General features: G+C 41.1%; 1 protein-coding gene across 1 annotated transcript; it reads left to right on the forward strand.

Annotated features, from left to right (window-relative positions):
- Positions 1–926: 926 nt before the first annotated feature.
- mkrn1 (makorin, ring finger protein, 1) lies at positions 927–18,771 on the forward strand. The gene is made up of 8 exons (XM_023292813.3): positions 927–1,078; positions 2,428–2,559; positions 7,212–7,393; positions 8,772–8,992; positions 11,512–11,726; positions 12,202–12,312; positions 14,187–14,331; positions 16,479–18,771. Exons 1-8 carry the CDS (start codon positions 1,005–1,007, stop codon positions 16,689–16,691), a joined length of 1,293 nt encoding a protein of 430 aa, XP_023148581.1. The 5' UTR covers positions 927–1,004; the 3' UTR covers positions 16,692–18,771.
- The last annotated feature ends 1,194 nt before the right edge of the window (positions 18,772–19,965 follow it).

Below are 19,965 nucleotides of genomic sequence, written 5' to 3' on the forward strand. Positions count from 1 at the left end.
AGCACCCCCCGCGACCCTAGTGAGGAATAAGCGGTGTATAGATAATGGATGGATGGATGGATGTTTTTCAAGATTTCTTGAACTGTAGGTCATCTATCCATTATCTATACACCACTTACTCATTAGGGTCGTGGGGGGCTGGAGTCTGACTTAGTGTGAAGGCAGTGGACACCCGGACAGGTCACCAGTCTATCACAGGACTATATAAAGAGACAAACAACCACACTCACATTCACACCTATGGGCAATTTAGAAAAATCAGTTAACTTCAACATGTTTTTGGACTGTGTGAGGAAGCTGGAGAACCTGGAGAAAAACCACACATGCACAGGGAGAACATGCAAGCTCCATGCAGAAAGATCCCAGTAAGGCTGGACATGAACTGAGGATCTTCTAGCTGCAAGGCGACAGTGCTAACCACCAAGCCACTGTGCAGCTCACTGCAGGTCATATTTATCAAAATGAAACATTTTAATTTACAAGTAGTCCAAAAATATAATGCACTTTTACTTTTTAAATAACTGATGAAAAATAAAACACACACACACACACGCACGCACACACACATAGGTTGCTTAAAACGTAAAACAAATAAATATAGACGATTTAAAAAAAAAAAACACGTTTCTGTACAATTTCGAAAACTGAAAAATACACGCATTTGGGTGAAATTTTCCACATCTACTTAATACTTTAATTATTGAATCAGAACAACGTGGCAAGCAATGGTTAATTCTGAACAAAGATGAGCAGATCCTCGTGACTGTGAGTGCTGTTTTTGACCGTTTAAACTGCGGGATAAAGCCGATACAGCACCACCTTCCATAATCAGACATGACACGACGCTTGTCATTGGCGCCGCCTAGTGACCGGCAGCGGGCGGTGGAGCGGCTACGTCGACAGCTTTCGGTAAACTTCGACTCGAACCGTCCGTCAACGAAAGAGTCCGAGCCGGAGCGAGGCTGTCCGGAACATCCGGCTGTACCTTCTCAACATAAACAGCAATGGCGGAGGCAGCGGCAGCGTCTACGGCGGCTTCACCAGTAACAGGAGGTTGGACTAAACACGTAACCTGCAGGTAAGACCAGATAATCGAAGAGGATGATATTATTTATCGCTTGACTCCAGAATAGTGGTGATACGGCGGTTGGCGAGCGACTGACAGCTCAGTGTTTGTCGGCTCGGCTCGGCTCGGCTCAGCTGTTGGTTAGCTAGCTGTAGCGTCACTAGACTCCTGTGTTGTTATGTTCACTGTGTTGTGGTCACAGAGCAGACTAGCGTGGTAGGTTAGCAGACAGCTTGGTAGCTACGTTTTCAACAGTCAATTCGGCCCACATATATGTTACACTATTAAGCTAGACCACATAGGATAGCTGTTATGGAACAAAATCCAAATAAAATCCTTTACGCTAATGTTGACTAGAATTGTATAGGCACTCTGTGTACTTTCACTTTACAATTAGCTGATTGTCTTACGTTTAAACCATGTTGTGCGCTTCAGTTTCACGTTGATAATAGCACCTTCTAGGTTCCACATTCAGACTATCTTTGCTAACGTTGTTAGTCAAGTATTTTTTATGCCGTGCCCGTGGTTATTTTAGTGGTCTGTAAAAGTGAAAGATGACACATTCACATACAGTTGCGAACATGAATCCGTGGTTTCCGTTAGAATTCTATTATGTGTTGAAGAAATTTCACTCTTAGTCCTTTGAAGTTTGCTGTAATTTGGTGTTTATTGGTGTTCCGGCATACGGTGGGCTTACCAACACAGAACTGAATCTGTGAAGATAAGCAGACCCAGAACATTTGAATAGAATAGAATAAATCTTTATTGTCACTGTTACAGAAAACATAGAAAATCGGTTTGGTACTCTCTGAATAGCAGCATTGAAAATAGACTATATAACACACCCTAAAATATACAACATAAGAGCAAACCCTAAAAATATATACAACATAAGAGCAAACCCTAAAAATATATACAACATAAGCGCAAACCCTAAAAATATATACAACATAAGAGCAAAGAACAGAGGACACATTTTATAGGGAGGGAGCTGTATGTAAATACCAGGGTGAATAGTGGTTAATTTGCATATGGTTGCTAATCAGTGACAGGAGATAATACAACAAAGAACAAAATGTAACTGAATCAAGAGGTCTGGGTAGGCAGCAAAAGGTAAGAGGGGAGGGGCTCTGGCAAACAGATGCAAATAGCAAAGGTGCAACAACACAAGGTAAGAGGGGGATCTGACAGACATTACCAAATAACTAAAGATGAAAGAACTGTGGATAACCATGGGAAATGGAATAAGGGAGTAACACTAGAAGATATCTGTAGCAAAAAGTGTGTTGTTTTCTTCATTATACGTCAAAAGAAAACTTATTTGAACCATACAACTTTGTTGTTGTTGTTTTTATTTTCAGGTATTTCATGCATGGTCTTTGCAAAGAAGGAGACAACTGTCGATATTCTCACGATCTGACCAGCAGCAAACCAGCAGCCATGATCTGCAAGTTCTTTCAGAACGGAAACTGTGTGTTTGGAGACCATTGCAGGTAAAGCTACAACCAAAATATAATAAGTACCTGACTCAGATGTCAATGTAATAACAAAATAATGAATGTTTACACTCCGTTGGCATGTTCAAAGTCAGCCGTTACAGCCTGGTGAAGTGCCCCCAGTTGTCAGATGTGCTGTATTCTAACTGCCTTTCTAAATGTGGCTGTGCTCTCAGCCCCATGGCAGCAGGCAGTGTTGCAGGCAGGGTTTCCTAGAAGTGTTGCAGCCTGCTCCTCAAGTGGATCTGACACCTGAGACCGCTGCTTTCTTATGTCAGCATGCTGTTTGTCTGTGTGTGGCAGCTCCATGTAGGGCTGAGCAGTCTGAGTAACTCATCTGCCCTCACCACTTTTTTCTGTTGTATTGGAAAATGCAGATTTTAAATGTTCATTTTTCCAAGCTATGGTATGTTTCACTTTCCAACATGAGCTTCGTTTTGGCTGTGACCATAGGCCTTGTTGACATGAAAGGGACAACAATTCAAGAACACACAGGGATGTGTGCTAAATATATGCAAACATTTAAATATTGTTTTGGGAAAATTTTGCGTGTTTTGTGTTATAAAAATTCTCCTTATAAGATACACAAAAGTGTCTGAAAATAAAAAAAAAATATTTTTTTGAAGCACCATAACACTGTGCTAGGGTTAACAATGAGTAAGATTAAGTTTCAAATATAAAAAACAATAAATTGTTACATTTATTTAAAAAAAGAACAATAAATACTGCTCACGACAGTTTCCCAGATTCAAAATTGCTCTTTCCAACATCAGTCGGAAACCCTGAGATTTTCTGTTTGCCATCAGAGAAGACTAAACAAACCAGTAAATATTTACATTTAGAAGAATATTAGTTACTGTCACCATTGTCAAAGAATGTTCGGCCGGCGGGTGGAGGGGGGGATCCGAATATTCGGATCTCAAAATAAATATTCGGATACCACCGTCACGACCGAATATTAGGATATTCGGGTCCAGCCCTATTAAATACAGTTGCAGACTTCACCCTAAGTACCCAGGGTACAACCCGAGGGCTGTGCGACAAACCAAGTTTTACATAGCCAGGCTTTATTTGTGTAATTCAGCTTGACAAAAACTAAAGGCCCAGTCAGAGTTAACGGCTATCATGAAGATTTTTATCCATTTTCTTTGTCAATTCAGGCTTTCTGCTTCAGGCCCTGAGCTCCTTCACATAAAAGGAGATGTTTAACTTGCCATATGGCTCTTCTTCTGCACAGAATGCACTGATTGTGTCCCGCCTGTTTCAGTCAACAGGCTGTTTTAATGGAGAGCTACATGAAAATATAGAAAATTGTGACAGCTACCAGGAATGATGCTTGACAGGAATGCTGGTAGAAAACTATCAAACATGTGCAACATTTATTTTACAGATCGGTGCAGCCGCTAATTTGTAACGCAACAGCTGCACATTAAATCTGTGAAACTTAAAACTTCATATATTTAAACACAACATTATATCAAGGTGCGTTTAGGTCTGACACAGTCCCACAATGCAGGATATCACTTTAAATTTTGGCCTAATCAAGTGAAAATCATGATGTTGATTGAATATTTATTGTAATAGATTCTGATAGAACGATCCATTTTCTAATCGGTGTTCTATCAGCTGCCCTACGTGTAAATGGAATGAGTAGCAAATCAAGACCAAACAAAGAAGCGTATTTTTGCAATTTCTGCAAGCCAATGTAGTCTGCATCATGTGTGAGGTAGTTTGGAGTGATTTCTTGTTAATATTTATTAAGCTACAAGCAATAGTACTGGAGGCCTAGCAGTCTGCACATTTTGAACGTGCACTGCAATAATATGTTGTAAATGGGTTCAAACATGCAGTGGTGCGATGCTTTTGAGAAGCGGATTAGGCTCCCAGTCTGTTGTCAAGCTTGAGTGTACCCAGACATCAGTAGCCGGTGTGTACAGACAATGCCTGCTCCATGTCTGGCTTCCCAGACATGGAGCAGGCATTGTCCCATGTCTGCGATGCATCAGACACTCACATACTTCATCATTTTTCTTGAATAGTCAATCGATTTCCTGAAGGAAGCCTTTAGAGTAGTATACAGACACACAATCACATTCCTTCATCCTTGTGATGGGGTAGCAGTAAGGAGGGTTTCCTCATTATTTCCATGACCCCTTGGGGCTGTGCCCCCTGTATTAAAAGTACAGAGAAAGGCCCTCACTGTGGGGGTGTATTATAGTTGAATTCCCTGGGCTCTGTCTATTGTGATGGACTCTGTCTCGCTCTCTTATTCTCTCTCTCTCTCTCCCTCCCATTCTCTCTCTCTCGCTCTCTCCTGCAGCCACCAGGGCCAGACAGAGTGCACTGCAGCCTGCATGGCAATTGCATAACACTCTCTGTTTCACTCCTGTTCTCTTCCTCATAGCGGCTCCCCTCTCCCCTCCCTTCCTGTGCTGTTGCAGGGGTCCCCAGGTTCACTGTGCTGCAGCACCCTCCTCTCTAACTTCTGTAGACTTGGCTCTAGCAGCCCCCACTTGTCCAACGCTTCGGTGGCTTTCTGGGAGCAGACTGGTTAACAGTGTGTTCTGACAGAGTTTGCTATCATGCAGGAGGCTGCAGGGGAGACAGGACAGGTCTTCCTTTTGCATGCCTGTTTGCTGCCTTGTCCTGTTTATCATGCTGTATTGTAGCCATGGAATTGTCTTGTTTTCTATACTGAGGCCCCTCTAAAACACAGTTCCATATGCACTGCTGAGGATCTGTTATCACCAGGCCTGTGCCATTAATTGTATTAGAAATGTGACTTTGATTCATTGATATTAGAACAATTGCATTTATGCTACAGATGCAATGGTACACAAAATTCATGGCTTTTTTGGGGGTCATTTTCAATACAGCAGAGCCAATTAAAGAAAGGCAAAAAAAAAATAGTATTTGTCATTTATATTAAAAAATGTAAAAATTCAGCACTGTCTCTCAAAAAACAAATTAATAAACTTTCAAAATTTGAAATTATTAGTGGTCGAAAATGAAAAATAACTTCAGGCTTACACTCACAGTGAGTGCTACAGAGTGATTAGTTAATTGAGTGGGAGCAGAGAAGTTGCTGGTACTTGCCTTGCAGGAAAGCCCATTTCCGCCATTTCTCCACGGTTGATAGACAAAACAAGAAAAGCACTCAGAGAGTGCAGTACTCCACCAAGGCTGTTCATTCCCCCATATGGCATTGTCGGAAATGTAGCATTTTTTTGTTGAAATACAGCATTTATTTATTAATTATTGATCATCAGAAATCACAGCAACATAGAATGTGTCCATTTAATATAAATGTACCCACAAACAAAATGACCTTGCGCTGAGCACAGGCGTGTGTTATGCATGTGTACGTTATGTACGGATACCGAATCGCGTGACCTAAATATGTAGTGGGCGGCGGGAATTGATGGGACTCAGAAACACCCCCACAATTTAATCATTTGTTTCTTGTATCATTTCTGATGGATAAGTCCTGATTAAGTCCACAGCGGTAGATTTGTAGTAGGATCACAATCATGTGATCGCCAGCAGGTAACTGAGGTAGTGTTCACTTGTTGTCATAGTTACAGTGATGCCACGCCGCTATCTCACAGTGATACAGAAATCTTTAACAAATCCGTGGATCCAGACTATAAGCTGCATCACTGCCAAAATCAAATCATTTGGTCTTTGTATTATTTCTGACCTTCCCTGAAAATTTCATCCAAATCCATTAGTTCGTTTTTGATGTGCGAACAGATAGACAGAAAAACCAATGCCAATCATCACATAACTCCACCGTGTTCCTTGGTGGAGTAATAAAAAGCCCATTCTGGAATAAGGCCCTGGGTAATACTTATAAGTGTACATGTGTGAATTGGCATTCTATATAGGCTTTTCCTTGTTTGCTAATTAACAGATTAGACATTATCTGTTATGCTTCTGCAGCATTTTCTATCTTTAAAAGACTGTAGTTCTGTGCTCAATTCAAGACTTTCAGAGTAACCTTCACATGAAAACAACCTAGCAAGGGAAATCCTACTATACATTCCAGTTGCATAATTATTATTTATAGGGCAACAAGAAAACCAAAATATTTTTAAGTGAAAACACTGGAATGACCGTTTGAAAACAGTGTCTGTCCTGTCTTTGACAGTGGCATCAAACTCATCAAACTAAAAACTATTTTTTAGTTGACATTTAGTACACTCCTTTTAACACTAATATTGCACTTACACAACTAACACATAAATGACAACCCATTATTTTATACAACAAACTTGTAGTTTCCTTAGCATCTGATAAAGTTACACTAGTTCTGTTTGTAGCATGTGTAGTTAACTTTCGTATATTTAGCATTATGTTATTTCAAAAAGTGCTGTAAGTGTTGTTCAAAACTAGATTTTGTGAGAGCACAAGCATCTCAGACCAAACAAATGGGCACATCAGCCACACCTTCCCTCACACAGTTCAGGTTTGATTTACTACCAAAAAGGTTGTATACTCAAGCTGGAGCAAAGATTAATACAGCCTCAACCATGAGCCCATTTTAATTCTGCTCTGGTTGAAACTTATTATAGTCACTAATGCATTAGTGCTGTGGAACAGTAGTCTCCTTCACTTTGTAACCACCCTGGTCTGATGTCTTCTTTCAGGTTTGAACACTGTAAATCAACAAAGAACGAGGAACTGCCAACCTCCCAGATGCTGCCTCTGCCCTCCGCCTCGCTGGCTGGCCCCTCAGACCCTGAACCCAGTGGACCAACACCTGGGTCAGGCGTACAAGACTGGGTCAATGCTGCTGAGTTTGTTCCCGGACAGCCGTACTGTGGACGGGGTGAGTGACCAACATTGGTAACATCAACACTGATATTGATTAGCACACTTTACCTGGCATTTACGATGGGATGTTATTTTCCTAAAGTCACAATTGATTTTTACCATGCATACCTGGCCAATTGATGATCGTTAACCCTTTGATGTGCAACATTGGTCAAAAGTGACCCAAATCCAATGGAAAATGGGTATCTCCTGACCCACACTGCCCATCAAAGGGTTATTTGAAAATAAGATGTCTTCACTTAATATATTTAGCCCTGTTCTCTCTTTGCCTTCCCACTGTAATTGTGTGTAGCATAATATTTGCCCAGTACATCTCAAGCTAGCTGAGTTTTCCAGGGTGTGAAATTAACTCAAATGTAAATGAGCTTGCTTTGATTCAAACAAGCATAGTTGTGGGCTAAACCCCCAGACCAAGGCCACCTGAAATTTCTGGCCTCCAAGTGAATTCTGTGATCCATAACATTTCATTTGAACAGGCATGAATAACCCATTCAAGGTCCCATGTTGTGAAAACACATTTGCGCTTAGACACAGAGAATAAACTTGAAGCTTTAAAAATGTGAGGTCACATATTTCTGTCATTCCTTTAGCTCCTTACAACGAAGCAGCTCCTCAGCTTTACAAACCAATCCGAATTTTTTCCAGTTTCTGTATCAAAACCGTAGTCTTTGAGGTAAGCACTTGCGTAACTCTGCCTCCTTATCGACCACTTTTTCTGAGATGAGCAGCTGCCTCACAGTTTTATTTCCTCATTAGAGCTGCTAACTTTCGTCAGCGCTACAAGCAAGGTAGACCAAATGTTCTGCTGTTTGCTGCAAGAGTGAACACAAGAGTCATTATGCACACCCAGAAACTGAGGAACTGAAGACCAAGTGGAATCATCTTAGTTTTGATGACAATGTCACCACAATAACCAAAAAAAACCAAACCCTTAGCGTCAGCATGTTGGATTGCTAATGTGACTAATGTTACCATTAATCCACAAACAATCAGAAATGGTGGAAACCTAAAGATCAATAGGAAACCAATAAATGCAGATTGAGTGTTGGTTACTGTGTTTTCATCTTGCCTTCAATGCAGCCTAAACTCATATATCTGTTCTCTCTGTGCTCACAAGTAGTGTGTTTTAATAGAGCAGAATTCCTAGTAAGGCTGCTCTCATTTCCATATTTTTTTTATTTCTGTCAGACAATGCAACCTTTTACATATACCATGTAGCTTGCACTGTGGATATGAGCCATCCACTGTCATGTGATAGTACAGACCAGCTGAAATTCTGAATTCATGGTCAAGTTTAAGTTTTCAGGTTGGTAAAGTTGCGTTTTGAGTCTTAAAATGTTTTGTCTTGGTTGTGATGTGTTGTGTGTTTCCAGCTGAGCCAGTGAAGGAGAACTCCCTCCCACTCATTGAAGAGTTTGACAGTGATGCAGTGCTGGACAACAAAGAGTTGAGGAAGCAGCTCTGTCCATATGCTGCAGTTGGAGAGTGTCGCTACGGAATCAACTGTGCCTATCTCCACGGTGATGTGTGCGACATGTGTGGCCTCCAGGTGCTCCACCCCACCGACAACACCCAGCGCTCAGACCACACTAAGGTACAGTTCCAGTCACATCCTGCTAGTGGATGCACATTCACCACTAGATTACTCATTAATCTTTGGAGGTGGATTATTAAGCTAAAATCAAGGAAGCTGAAATATTTACTGACCGAGTTAGAATATCAGGGGTGCTTTCACAATCACCAGGTGTAGAGGTTCATTGTATTCATTGCTTTGGTCTTAGGGACTGTGACTAATATCTAGATTTCATAGCTACTGCTCTCACTCTCATGTTTCAGTATCATCAGCAGGATTTTTCATTATCAGTTTTGCTGATATAGTCCACAGCTTGAGTTTTAGAGGCCAATCTAATTGTGGCGCTGACCTAATCGAGGAAGACGGTCATTACACTGTTTCCTTCATTTGTGACATCTCTCCGCGAGGCGTCTGCATGTACCATCAGACTGTGCGACTCCTGAAACTGATGAGAAGCAATCAGCTACAGAGAAGACAGCTCACTCTGTTAGAGTTACAGCAACACTCACAATTGTACAGTGCTGTTGTAGAGTGTCACAAGCAAACTTAGGTGTAGCACTTTAGAGTAGAATAGAATATCCTGCATTAGTCCCACAAGGGCAAATTTGCAATGTCACAGCAGCAAAGTGACAGTAAGAAAAGCAAGAAAATACAACTATAAATTAAGAGGTGAGGTATACACACAATATATACACTATAAATAAGAAGGACACAAGGATACTAAGAACACAAATTTAAGTATATTTACATGAATTAATTAATTTAAGAATATTTAAAATCAGATAATGCCCAAATGTACACCGATCAGGCCTAACATTCTGACCACTGACAGGTGAAGTGAATAACACTGATTATCTCTTCATCATGGCACCTGTTAGTGGGTTGGATATATTAAACAGCAAGTGAACACTTTGTCTTCAGAGTTGATGTTAGAAACAGGAACAATGACCAAGTGTCTGGATTTGAGTGAGTCTGACAAAGATCACATTGTGATGCTAGACAACTGGATCAGAGCATCTCCAGAACTGCAGCTCTTGTGGGGTGTTCCTGGTCTGCAGTGGTCAGTATCTATCAAAAGTGGTCCAAGGAAGGGACAGTGGTGAACCAGCGACAGGGTCATGGGTGACCACGACTCATTGATGCATGTGGGAAGCAAAGACTGGCCCGTGTTGTGCGATCCAGCAGACGAGCTACTGTTGCTCAAATTAATGAAGAAGTTAATACTGGTCCTGGTAGAAATGTTTCAGAATACACAGTGCATCATGATTTTTTGCATATTGTTACCAGTCAGGGTGCCCATGCTGATCCCTGTCCACCACCAAAAGCACCAACAATGGGCACATGAACATCAGAACTGGATCACAGAGCAATGGAAGAAGGTGTCCTGGTCTGATGAATCACGTTTTCTTTTACATCATGTGAATGACTGGGTGTGTGTGTGTTGCCTACCTGAGGAACACATGGCACCAGGATGCACTATAGGAAGAAGGCAAGCTTGTAGAGGCAGTGTGATGCTTTGGACAATGTTCTGCTGGGAAACCTTGGGTCCTGCCATCCATTTAGATGTTACTTTGACATGTACCACCTAGCATTGCTGCAGATCATGTACACCCTTTCATGGAAACGGTATTCCCTGATGGCCGTGGCCTGTTTCAGCAGGATAATGCACCGTGCCATAAAACAGAAATGGTTCAGGAATGGTTCGAGTAGCACAACAAACAGTTTGAGGTGTTGATTTGGCTTCCAAATTCCCCAGATCTCAATCCAATCCAGCATCTGTGGGATGTGCTAGACAAACAAGTCTGATCCATGGAGGCCCCACCTCACAACTTCCAGGACTTAAAGGATCTGCTGCTAACATCTTGGTGCCAGATACCACAGCACACCTTCAGGTGGAGTCTATGCCTCGACATGTCAGGGCTTGTTTGGTAGCAAAAGGAGGACCAGGTGGTCATAATGTAATGCCTGATCTGTGTATTTTTGACTTGTGACTAGTTGTTGGCAATGAGGAAGAAAGAGAGGTGATAAATACATCATTAACCGAGTTATTTCTGTCTCAGATTAGTAAATATGTGTATTCCAGGTGTCGGAGCTCTGTACCATTGCACTCTTAAAATCTCTCTCCGATCATCAATCAAACCCCTAGAAACGATTTTTTGTGTATCAGTCACATTTTTCGAAATTCATGTCAATGAAAATAAAATCCTTCCTGCCTTTAAATGGCTTAGATGGAACTCTATGACACATTTAGAATGTGCAGATCTGAGGCGCCATTGTCTCTCCCCGTCCACCCCTGAAACTTGAGCACACAAAATCATCTATGAATCTGTTCAAACGCTGTTAAAAAAATACTCTACGCTACACAATGGCAAGTTGTAATATTTGAGTAATTCACCCATACATGTTGAAATTGAAAAGCGACTTTAAAGATGTATAGTGATACAGAAAGCCTCACCCTGCAAGTTGACAGGATTGGTTTCTTAGGTTAGTTATGTATGAATTGGCCTGTGGTGTTATGGCTTAACTGTTTCCTCTCCTAGGCATGCATTGAAGCCCATGAGAAAGACATGGAGATTTCATTTGCCATCCAACGCAGCAAGGATATGATGTGTGGTGTGTGTATGGAGGTGGTATTTGAGAAGGCCAACCCAAGTGAGCGCCGTTTTGGCATCCTCTCCAACTGCAATCATTGCTACTGTCTAAAGTGCATTCGCAAGTGGAGGAGTGCCAAGCAGTTTGAGAGCAAAATCATCAAGTGAGTTGATCTTCCCTTTTATTAACTAGAAAAAGAGGGACAATCTGTGAAGTATAGGTAAGATCAGTGGTACATTTGTACATAAATCTTCAAATATTTGTAAATCAAGTAGTTTAAGTGTGTACAACTTTAAATGCAATGGGCAAAAATGTACAAAAGCCATGTAACTGTCTAAAAAAACAAAGTATATTTATTGTAGCATTCTGCAGGCTGTAAAATGGAAACTTTTAACTTCTAACTGTATTCCTGTTTGCCTTCAGTTAGCATTTATTACTGTAGGAACACACTGTACAAAGCAACTGTCAGCCTATAGCTACTGGCAAATAATTGCTGACAAGCTAATCAAAGCTCCAAAATAGAATCCCTCTTTGTTGTGAGGCAGCAGTTTTCTCTATACCGGAAGTTTAAATTTTAAAAAAGTTACTTTATTCATTTTTTTTGGTCTGATTTATTTCTGTTTTCTATGTTTTTTCAGGTCCTGTCCAGAGTGCCGAATCACATCCAACTTTGTCATCCCAAGCGAGTACTGGGTGGAAGATAAGGATGACAAACAGAAACTCATCCAGAAATACAAGGATGGCATGGGGTACAAAAACCATGTTCTACACTTAGTTACCTTAGAGGACGCACATCTGTACACTCAGGTCATAAACCTAAATAATAAGAGTATGCACTGAAGCCTGATTGCTGACAGCCAGTATGTTGCTGTGTTCCTGCATTAAACAACATGCCAACCAGTGTTTTGTCTAGCATGGAAACTGACAAAGATTTTCTTTATATGTAAGTTTCAGTAAAACTGAAACTTATTTGTTCCATTTAATTAGGCACTTTTAAAGTATGAGTATACGCTTTAAAAATGCATTATTTTTTCCTGCAGAGCGAAACAGATATTGAATAGAAACTGTGGCGGGTGGATATCATCAGAATCATCAGTGAGATGGTGATTCTGCAGGGGAGTGGGCAGCAATGGTGGAAACTCTTCATGGTGGTGGCAGATATACACTATATTGCCAAAAGTATTTGCTCACCTGCCTTGACTCGCATATGAACGTAAGTGACATCCCATTCCTAATCCATAGGGTTCAATATGACGTTAGTCCACCCTTTGCAGCTATAACAGCTTCAACTCTTCTGGGAAGGCTGTCCACAAGGTTTAGGAGTGTGTTTATGGGAATTTTTGACCATTCTTCCAGAAGCGCATTTGTGAGGTCACACATTGATGTTGGATGAGAAAGTCTGGCTCTCAGTCTCCACTCTAATTCATCCCAAAGGTGTTCTATCGAGTTGAGGTCAGGACTCTGTGCAGGCCAGTCAAGTTCATCCACACCAGACTCTGTCATCCATGTCTTTATGGACCTTGCTTTGTGCACTGGTGCACAGTCATGTTGGAAGAGGAAGGGGCCAGCTCCAAAATGTTCCCACAAAGTTGGGAGCATGGAATTGTCCAAAATGTCTTGGTATGCTGAAGCATCCAGAGTTCCTTTCACTGGAACTAAGGGGCCAAGCCCAGCTCCTGAAAAACAAGCCCACACCATAATCCCCCCTCCACTAAACTTTACACTTGGCACAATGCAGTCTGACATGTATGGTTCTCCTGGCAACCGCCAAACCCAGACTAGTTCATCAGATTGCCAGATGGAGAAGAGTGATTGGTCACTCCAGAGAACGCATCTCCACTGCTCTAGAGTCCGGTGGCGGCGTGCGTTACACCACTGCATCCCACGCTTTGCATTGCACTTGGTGATGTATGGCTTGGATGCAGCTGCTCGGCCATGGAAACCCATTCCATGAAGCTCTCTGCTGAAACACTGTTCTTGAGCTAATCTGAAGGCCACATGAAGTTTGAAGGTCTGTAGCGATTGACTCTGCAGAAAGTTGGCGACCTCTTCGCACTATGCGCCTCAGCATCCGCTGACCCCGCTCCATCAGTTTACGTGGCCTACCACTTGGTGGCTGAGTTGCTGTTGCTCCCACACACTTCCACTTTCTTATAATACAGCTGACAGTTGACTGTGGAATATTTAGGAGTGAGGAAATGTCACGACTGGATTTGTTGCACAGGTGGCATCCTATCACAATTCCACGCTGGAATTCACTGAGCTCCTAAGAGCGACTCATTCTTTCACAAATGTTTGTAACAGCAGTCTGCATGCCTAGGTGCTTGATTTTATACACCTGTGGCCATGGAAGTGATTGGAACACCTGATTCTGATACTCAATACTTTTGGTAATATAGTGTAGGTTCAAAGAAAACTGAACACCTAAACTCTGAAACATTTTCAAAAATGTTTTCTTCATTTAATTCGTTAAAGTTCAACTCAGAATATAGTCGTCACCCAAAGATGGAATTGTATTGCTAGGCCCCTCTGCTGTGTTGTTGATTTTTTTGAGTTCTGTGTTTGTGTGAGTCACAGTACGGTCTAACTTGCTGTGTTTCTGGTTTCCTATTGTCTTCTCCAGGAGTAAAGCATGTCGATACTTTGATGAGGGTCGTGGAACCTGCCCTTTCGGCTCAAACTGCTTTTACAAGCACGCCTTTCCTGATGGACGACTGGAAGAAGCTCAACCTCAGCGAAGGCAAAATGGATCCAACAGCAGGAACCGGGTAACAGTTGTCAATTCCTTATAAAATACTGTCACCAGAGACAGTTCTCCTAAAAATATATTAGTTTGTATGACCAAAGTTTTCACTACCAGTAGGTAGATACTTTTCTAAAAACCAAGAATGGAAGAATGAACCCTGGCTAGTTCAGTGTCTGTTCAAAACGTGGCTTTTCAGCAAAGCCATTTGAGACTTGCATCTGTTTCGAGAACCACTCATTTAAACAGCCAAAACTCCACCAGTAAAACATCTGAAATTGTAATCGCTAACCAGAAAAACAATCTAGCTAAAGGAGAACACAAATGACACATCTTGTTACTAAGTTGGCCAATTAATGTTGTTACACTAGTTGATTACATCTGGCAAACAACCAACACACCTTTGCCAGGACTTACACAAGGAATCTTAGCTAGGTTCTACAGAGCACTTTATAACATGTTTCTCATTCTAATTCTCACATACTGCCATGCAAGGTGCCTGCCTGCCATCAGGAACAACTTAGGGTTCAGTGTCTTGCTTCCTTCAGTATGGTGGAGAGGCCATGGGTCAAACTGCCAACATTCTGACAAGTGGACAATCGGCTCTACTATCTGAGCCACAGCCACACATTATTTGGATGTGTTCAGATGACACCATAATCAATCAAAGAGTTCTTAGAATCACTATCAAGCTTTCTGCATGTCACTACTGGGACTTTGGACCACTCCTCTTTTGTACCGATCTCCAGGTCTTTCAGATTGGACGTCTTTGTGCCCGTCACCTTGGCCCTGAGTTTCCACCACAGATTCTTGATAGGATTCTTGTCTGGACTTTGGCTGGGCCACGCCAAAAATGATCATAGTGTTCTCTGTTAACCATTTCTTCATCACTTTGGCCATATGTTTCAGGTCATTGTCATATTGACAGGTTCAGTGCTCCAAAGTTTATGTTTCTTGGCACATTAGCTGAAAAAAATTCCAGAAGGATTGCATTCCCGCTACCAGGCTTGATCCTCGGGATAGTGTTCTTGGGGTTGAATGCCTCCAAACCAAACTGAAGTCACATCTGTGTGTTCAAACAGCTCCATTTTCATCTCCTCCGACTGTAGAACCGAACCCCAAGTGTTTTCTTCTTTGTCCAGGTGAGCTTTTGCAAAGGCTATGTGAAATCCTGTGTGCCTGTCTTGGAGAACCGGGATCTTCATTGCTTTAGTATCCATGGACATCAGCCATGTGCAGTATCTGCTGAAGTGTCTGCATTGTGACGGTGGTACCAGAACTGCTCATGTTCTTAAAGACACTTGTGGTGGTTCTTGGATTCTTGTTTGCCTCTTGTACTACCATTCTTGCTACTGCATAAGGTAAGTTTGGCCCTTTGAGATTCTTCACAATGTGGAAGTCATTGACTTTGCTTGCACTGTGACCACTGGCATTAGAAAGGGCTTGGATATGGCTTTAGTCTTTCCCCATCTTATTAACACCACAATGCCAAACCAGAGGTGTCATGAAGTTCTTTGGTTTTAGCCATGACTTGCAGCTGACTAGTAACTGACCAGGAACTGCTCTATCAGCTCAGTATGTTATTGTGGTAAGTGTATTATATTGCGCTGGAACCCACTTTTAGCTAAAACCACTTAGCCAGATGACTGGACAGCACACTTCCTTGGATTCCCATCAATACACCCATAAAGTGTTAAGTATATTGAATGAACAGTTGTCAATAAAAGCAAGAACAGACACACACAGACTCCCTCCTTTAAAGTTGGATAATATCGACAGCTAACATGTGGGAACATGAAGTCTATACAACAAAAGGTTAATGTGGTCTGTTCTTGCTAAATTAAAAATGTGTAAAAACTCTTCATCATTAATTACATTCTAGAAATGGTTTTCAACCCTAATAAATAATGCCTGTTTAAATCCAGTGTTTCATATTGAATTTATTCTACTACTAAAATATTTTTTGCCTTAACTTCCAGTAGTCACACATGGATGTTTTTCTAGTGTGACTGCTGTAGTATAGATTATACAAGATAGTAATAATAAGCTTAGAATGTAAAACAATTATGAAATTCTTGTGTCAAGATATTGTTTTACTTGGTCGAAAGAATGAGCTTAGTCAGTATTCTGAAAATGTCCAAATAATGGATAAAACTGTCCCTCTTCCCTTAGAACTCGAGGCGAACACCACTGTGGGACATCTTTGACGAGCAGGAAAGCACCGACTCCTTTGACAACGAGGATGAGGAGATGGTGACGTTTGAGCTGAGCGAGATGCTTCTCATGCTGCTCGCCGCAGGAACCGATGATGAGGTAACAGATTCTGAGGATGAATGGGACTTGTTTCATGAGGAGCTGGACGATTTCTACGAGATTTACCTATAGCAGCCCCCCATCCCTACCCCCACCCTAATTCATGTATACTAGACACTAGAATGGACTGTCTTGTGCGAGTGATGGACAGTAGCTTTTCCCCTCACCCTATGTATTGTGGCAGTGCCTTTAAGCAGGCCATTAATAAATGAACTTACAAAAGATTTAAAAAAAGACAAAAAAATCCAACAAGTCAGTGCACTCGTGCTAAACATTTTCTAGGCATCTATCCTCGTGAGTCTTTCTTGTGCGGTTCGTGTTAAAAGGAAAAATGATAAGAAGAACTCAGTATAAGATTTAACAAGAATTATAACTTTCTTCAAAGAATAAACATTGTCAAGTTTATTTGTGGGTGTGAGTTTGACTTGTTTATCATCTACCCAGGTGTTGTACATACTTCTGAGACTCTGAGGATGCACTCAAACTTACTCAGCACCATTTACTGTAATCCTGATGGGCATGTTGTAAGATTTTGAAATTTTTGAAGGCCGGTACTTCTTTTTTTTTCTTTATCAAAGCTGCTGATAGCAAGTTTATTGTGCTGATGTTTAATAAATTTACCATCTCCATTTTCATGTTGTACTGAAAAGTATTTCTCTGCTTTCAATAATTTTATACTTACATTTTTCATTAAAAGACCTTTTATGGGTCATTTAGATCACAATGGAAGATAAACTGTCTTTTAAAGCCCCAACAAGGACAGCTGCCTTTGTAACCCTGAAACATCACCCACTGAGCAGCTCATGCAGTTCTTTCCAGAAAGAATGTTAAACATGTAAATGAAACTTGATACAGGCAGTCATCTTTGGAAATTGAAAGATGGGGGGAAAAGGCAGAATTTCTTTTACACTCAGCTGATGGGCCCACATAAGGCTCAGTGTGATTATGATCTTGTATAATGATGTTGACTAACGTAAGTCCACAGAGGACTGCTCACAAACTGTGTGCTTAGTGCTTTCAAAGGTGGCTAGAAACCAATACTACTGAAAAGATAATCTGCCTTTTTCTGTACACTGATCAGTTCCAACATTAAACCACCTGCCTTACATTGTGTAGTCCCCCCCTCCTGTCTGACCAATCAGGGCATGGACAGAGAACCCCTGATGTTCTCCTGCTGTGTCTCGCTCTTTGGATCCTTTGGGTCGATTGGTCTTATTTCAGCACATCCTGCTGATACTCTTTCAAACTGAGATCTAGGGAGTTAGGAGGTCAGGCCAACACCTATGATTTTATTTTTTTGGTTCCTTGAGCCATTTTTACGGTGTGGCAGGGTGCATTGTCCTGCTGGGGAGGAGTTGGCATCGGAGGAGTGGGGACTGCTCAGTTTTTAGGAGGGCAGGTCATATTAATTCACATCCACATGAAAGCCATGACCCAAGGTCTCCCAGCAGAACTCTGTTGCAACAAGTAGATAATTGTCAGTCACTTACCTGTCAGTTGTTGTAATGTGGTGGCTGATCGATAGATGTTTTTTAGTGGACAAATGATGTTATGAGCTGCTCAGTAACTGAAGTGTCTGGGTTACAGAGATGGTGATCTGATCCAAAAATTCACCTACTGAAGTAGTCTTGGAAACAAAACGCCTCTCAAAGAAGGATGAATTCAATGTACAGTTATCCTGCAAAGTGGTTTCCCAATGCTTCTGTCTGACTTTGATCAGAGTTCTCATGTAGTTCGGCATAAAAATCCAACTGGCTGCATACATCAGCAAACTGCTTCATCAATCAAATAAAGAAAAAAAGATTGACCTTTTCATTTGACATCCGTCCGTGGATGCCTTTGGCACCAAAAGACAAGTCCTCCTCTACACCAAGCTAGAGTCGCCAGTTCAGATTAAAAAATCTTCAGCAGGCTTAAAGTGCAGAGGATGTTGGAGTCGGGAGACATTTCATTTCCATTCACTGTTCTCTCTTGGCTTCACTGAATATAGCATATTAAGCTTTGCTGCTGAGATGCTGACCCACAGACTCCTGACAGCTGGTGCCAACCTGTTGAACTCCTTTGGAATGCATATGTTTATACTGAAATGTGTGTTTTCTATGTTCCACAGCTATCCATCTTAACTTGAAATTAAAGTTTATTATCAATCTCTTTGTGTGAAGTCCAAATCTTTTCAGTTTTTTATGTTTGAGTACAATCATGCAAGGATTTCAAGTTTAAAATTGTGTTTAATATTTTTACTTCAAGTTTCTAAGGCCTGACATCTTCTAGTTGTTATTCATGCTAAAGAAAATAGGTTGCAGTTTTTACATCGTGAGTCAGTGCTGTGTTTTCAGCTTTTTGGGACTGCACCCTACAGGCCGGACAATATCATAAGTGAATGCTCCTTTAATTTCATTACTTTGTTCGACTAGATATACTGTAGGGCACCGCTGTGGGTTTAAAACTGGGTGATCAACTCAAGACAACAGATGTATCATTATTTTCCTGTTCTGCCTGTCTCAGTAATCTGAGGTGCAGGATCAGTGCTGCCTTTAACGTCACATTGAAAGTGCTTTTATGTCCTTCTACGTCGCTTTTTATCAAAGCAAAATCATGACACTTCAAGATGTGAGCTTAAAAGTGCAGCAACTCTGCAATCGCATAACTTCTACTTTCACAGAATTAGCAATACAGTAGTTTAAGAAACTGAGTGATGCTCAATTTGACCTTCAGCTTTGGCCAACAGGGCAAAGTATGTAAGCTTTGTATCTTCTCTCAAATGTACACTACCGTTCAAAAGTCTGGGATCACTTACAAATGTCCTTATTTTTGAAAGACAAGCACTTTATTTCAATGAAGATAACATTAAATGAATGATAAATCCAGTCTAGACATTGTTAATGTGGTAAAAGACTATTCTAGCTGGAAACGGCTGATTTTTAATGGAATATCTCCATAGGGGTACAGATGAACATTTCCAGCAACCATCACTCCTGTGTTCTAATGCTACATTGTGTTAGCTAATGGTGTTGAAAGGCAAGGTTGAAATTGTCTGGGCGAAACCAAACTTTTGAACGGTAGTCTATGTCGCTTTGGATAAAAGCGTCTGCTGAATAAAATAGAACTGTAACTGTACACTGTAATATGAGGTTGTTGTTGACTGTAAAGAGCTAGAAGTCATTCCTCAGACAATAGTCAATAAACTGTTACTTTAGAGCCAACAACAATAATAATATCCTTAAATTACCTCCCAGGGGACAAATGAAGTTTTGTTTTTTAATTGAAACTGAACAGTTCTGACTACTCCTTCAGAATAACTAGACCAAAAGGAACAGTTTGTTGATCAAGGAATCATTAAATTGAA

This window comes from Amphiprion ocellaris, chromosome 21 (assembly GCF_022539595.1).
Source record: "Amphiprion ocellaris isolate individual 3 ecotype Okinawa chromosome 21, ASM2253959v1, whole genome shotgun sequence".
Lineage (NCBI taxonomy): Eukaryota > Metazoa > Chordata > Actinopteri > Pomacentridae > Amphiprion > Amphiprion ocellaris.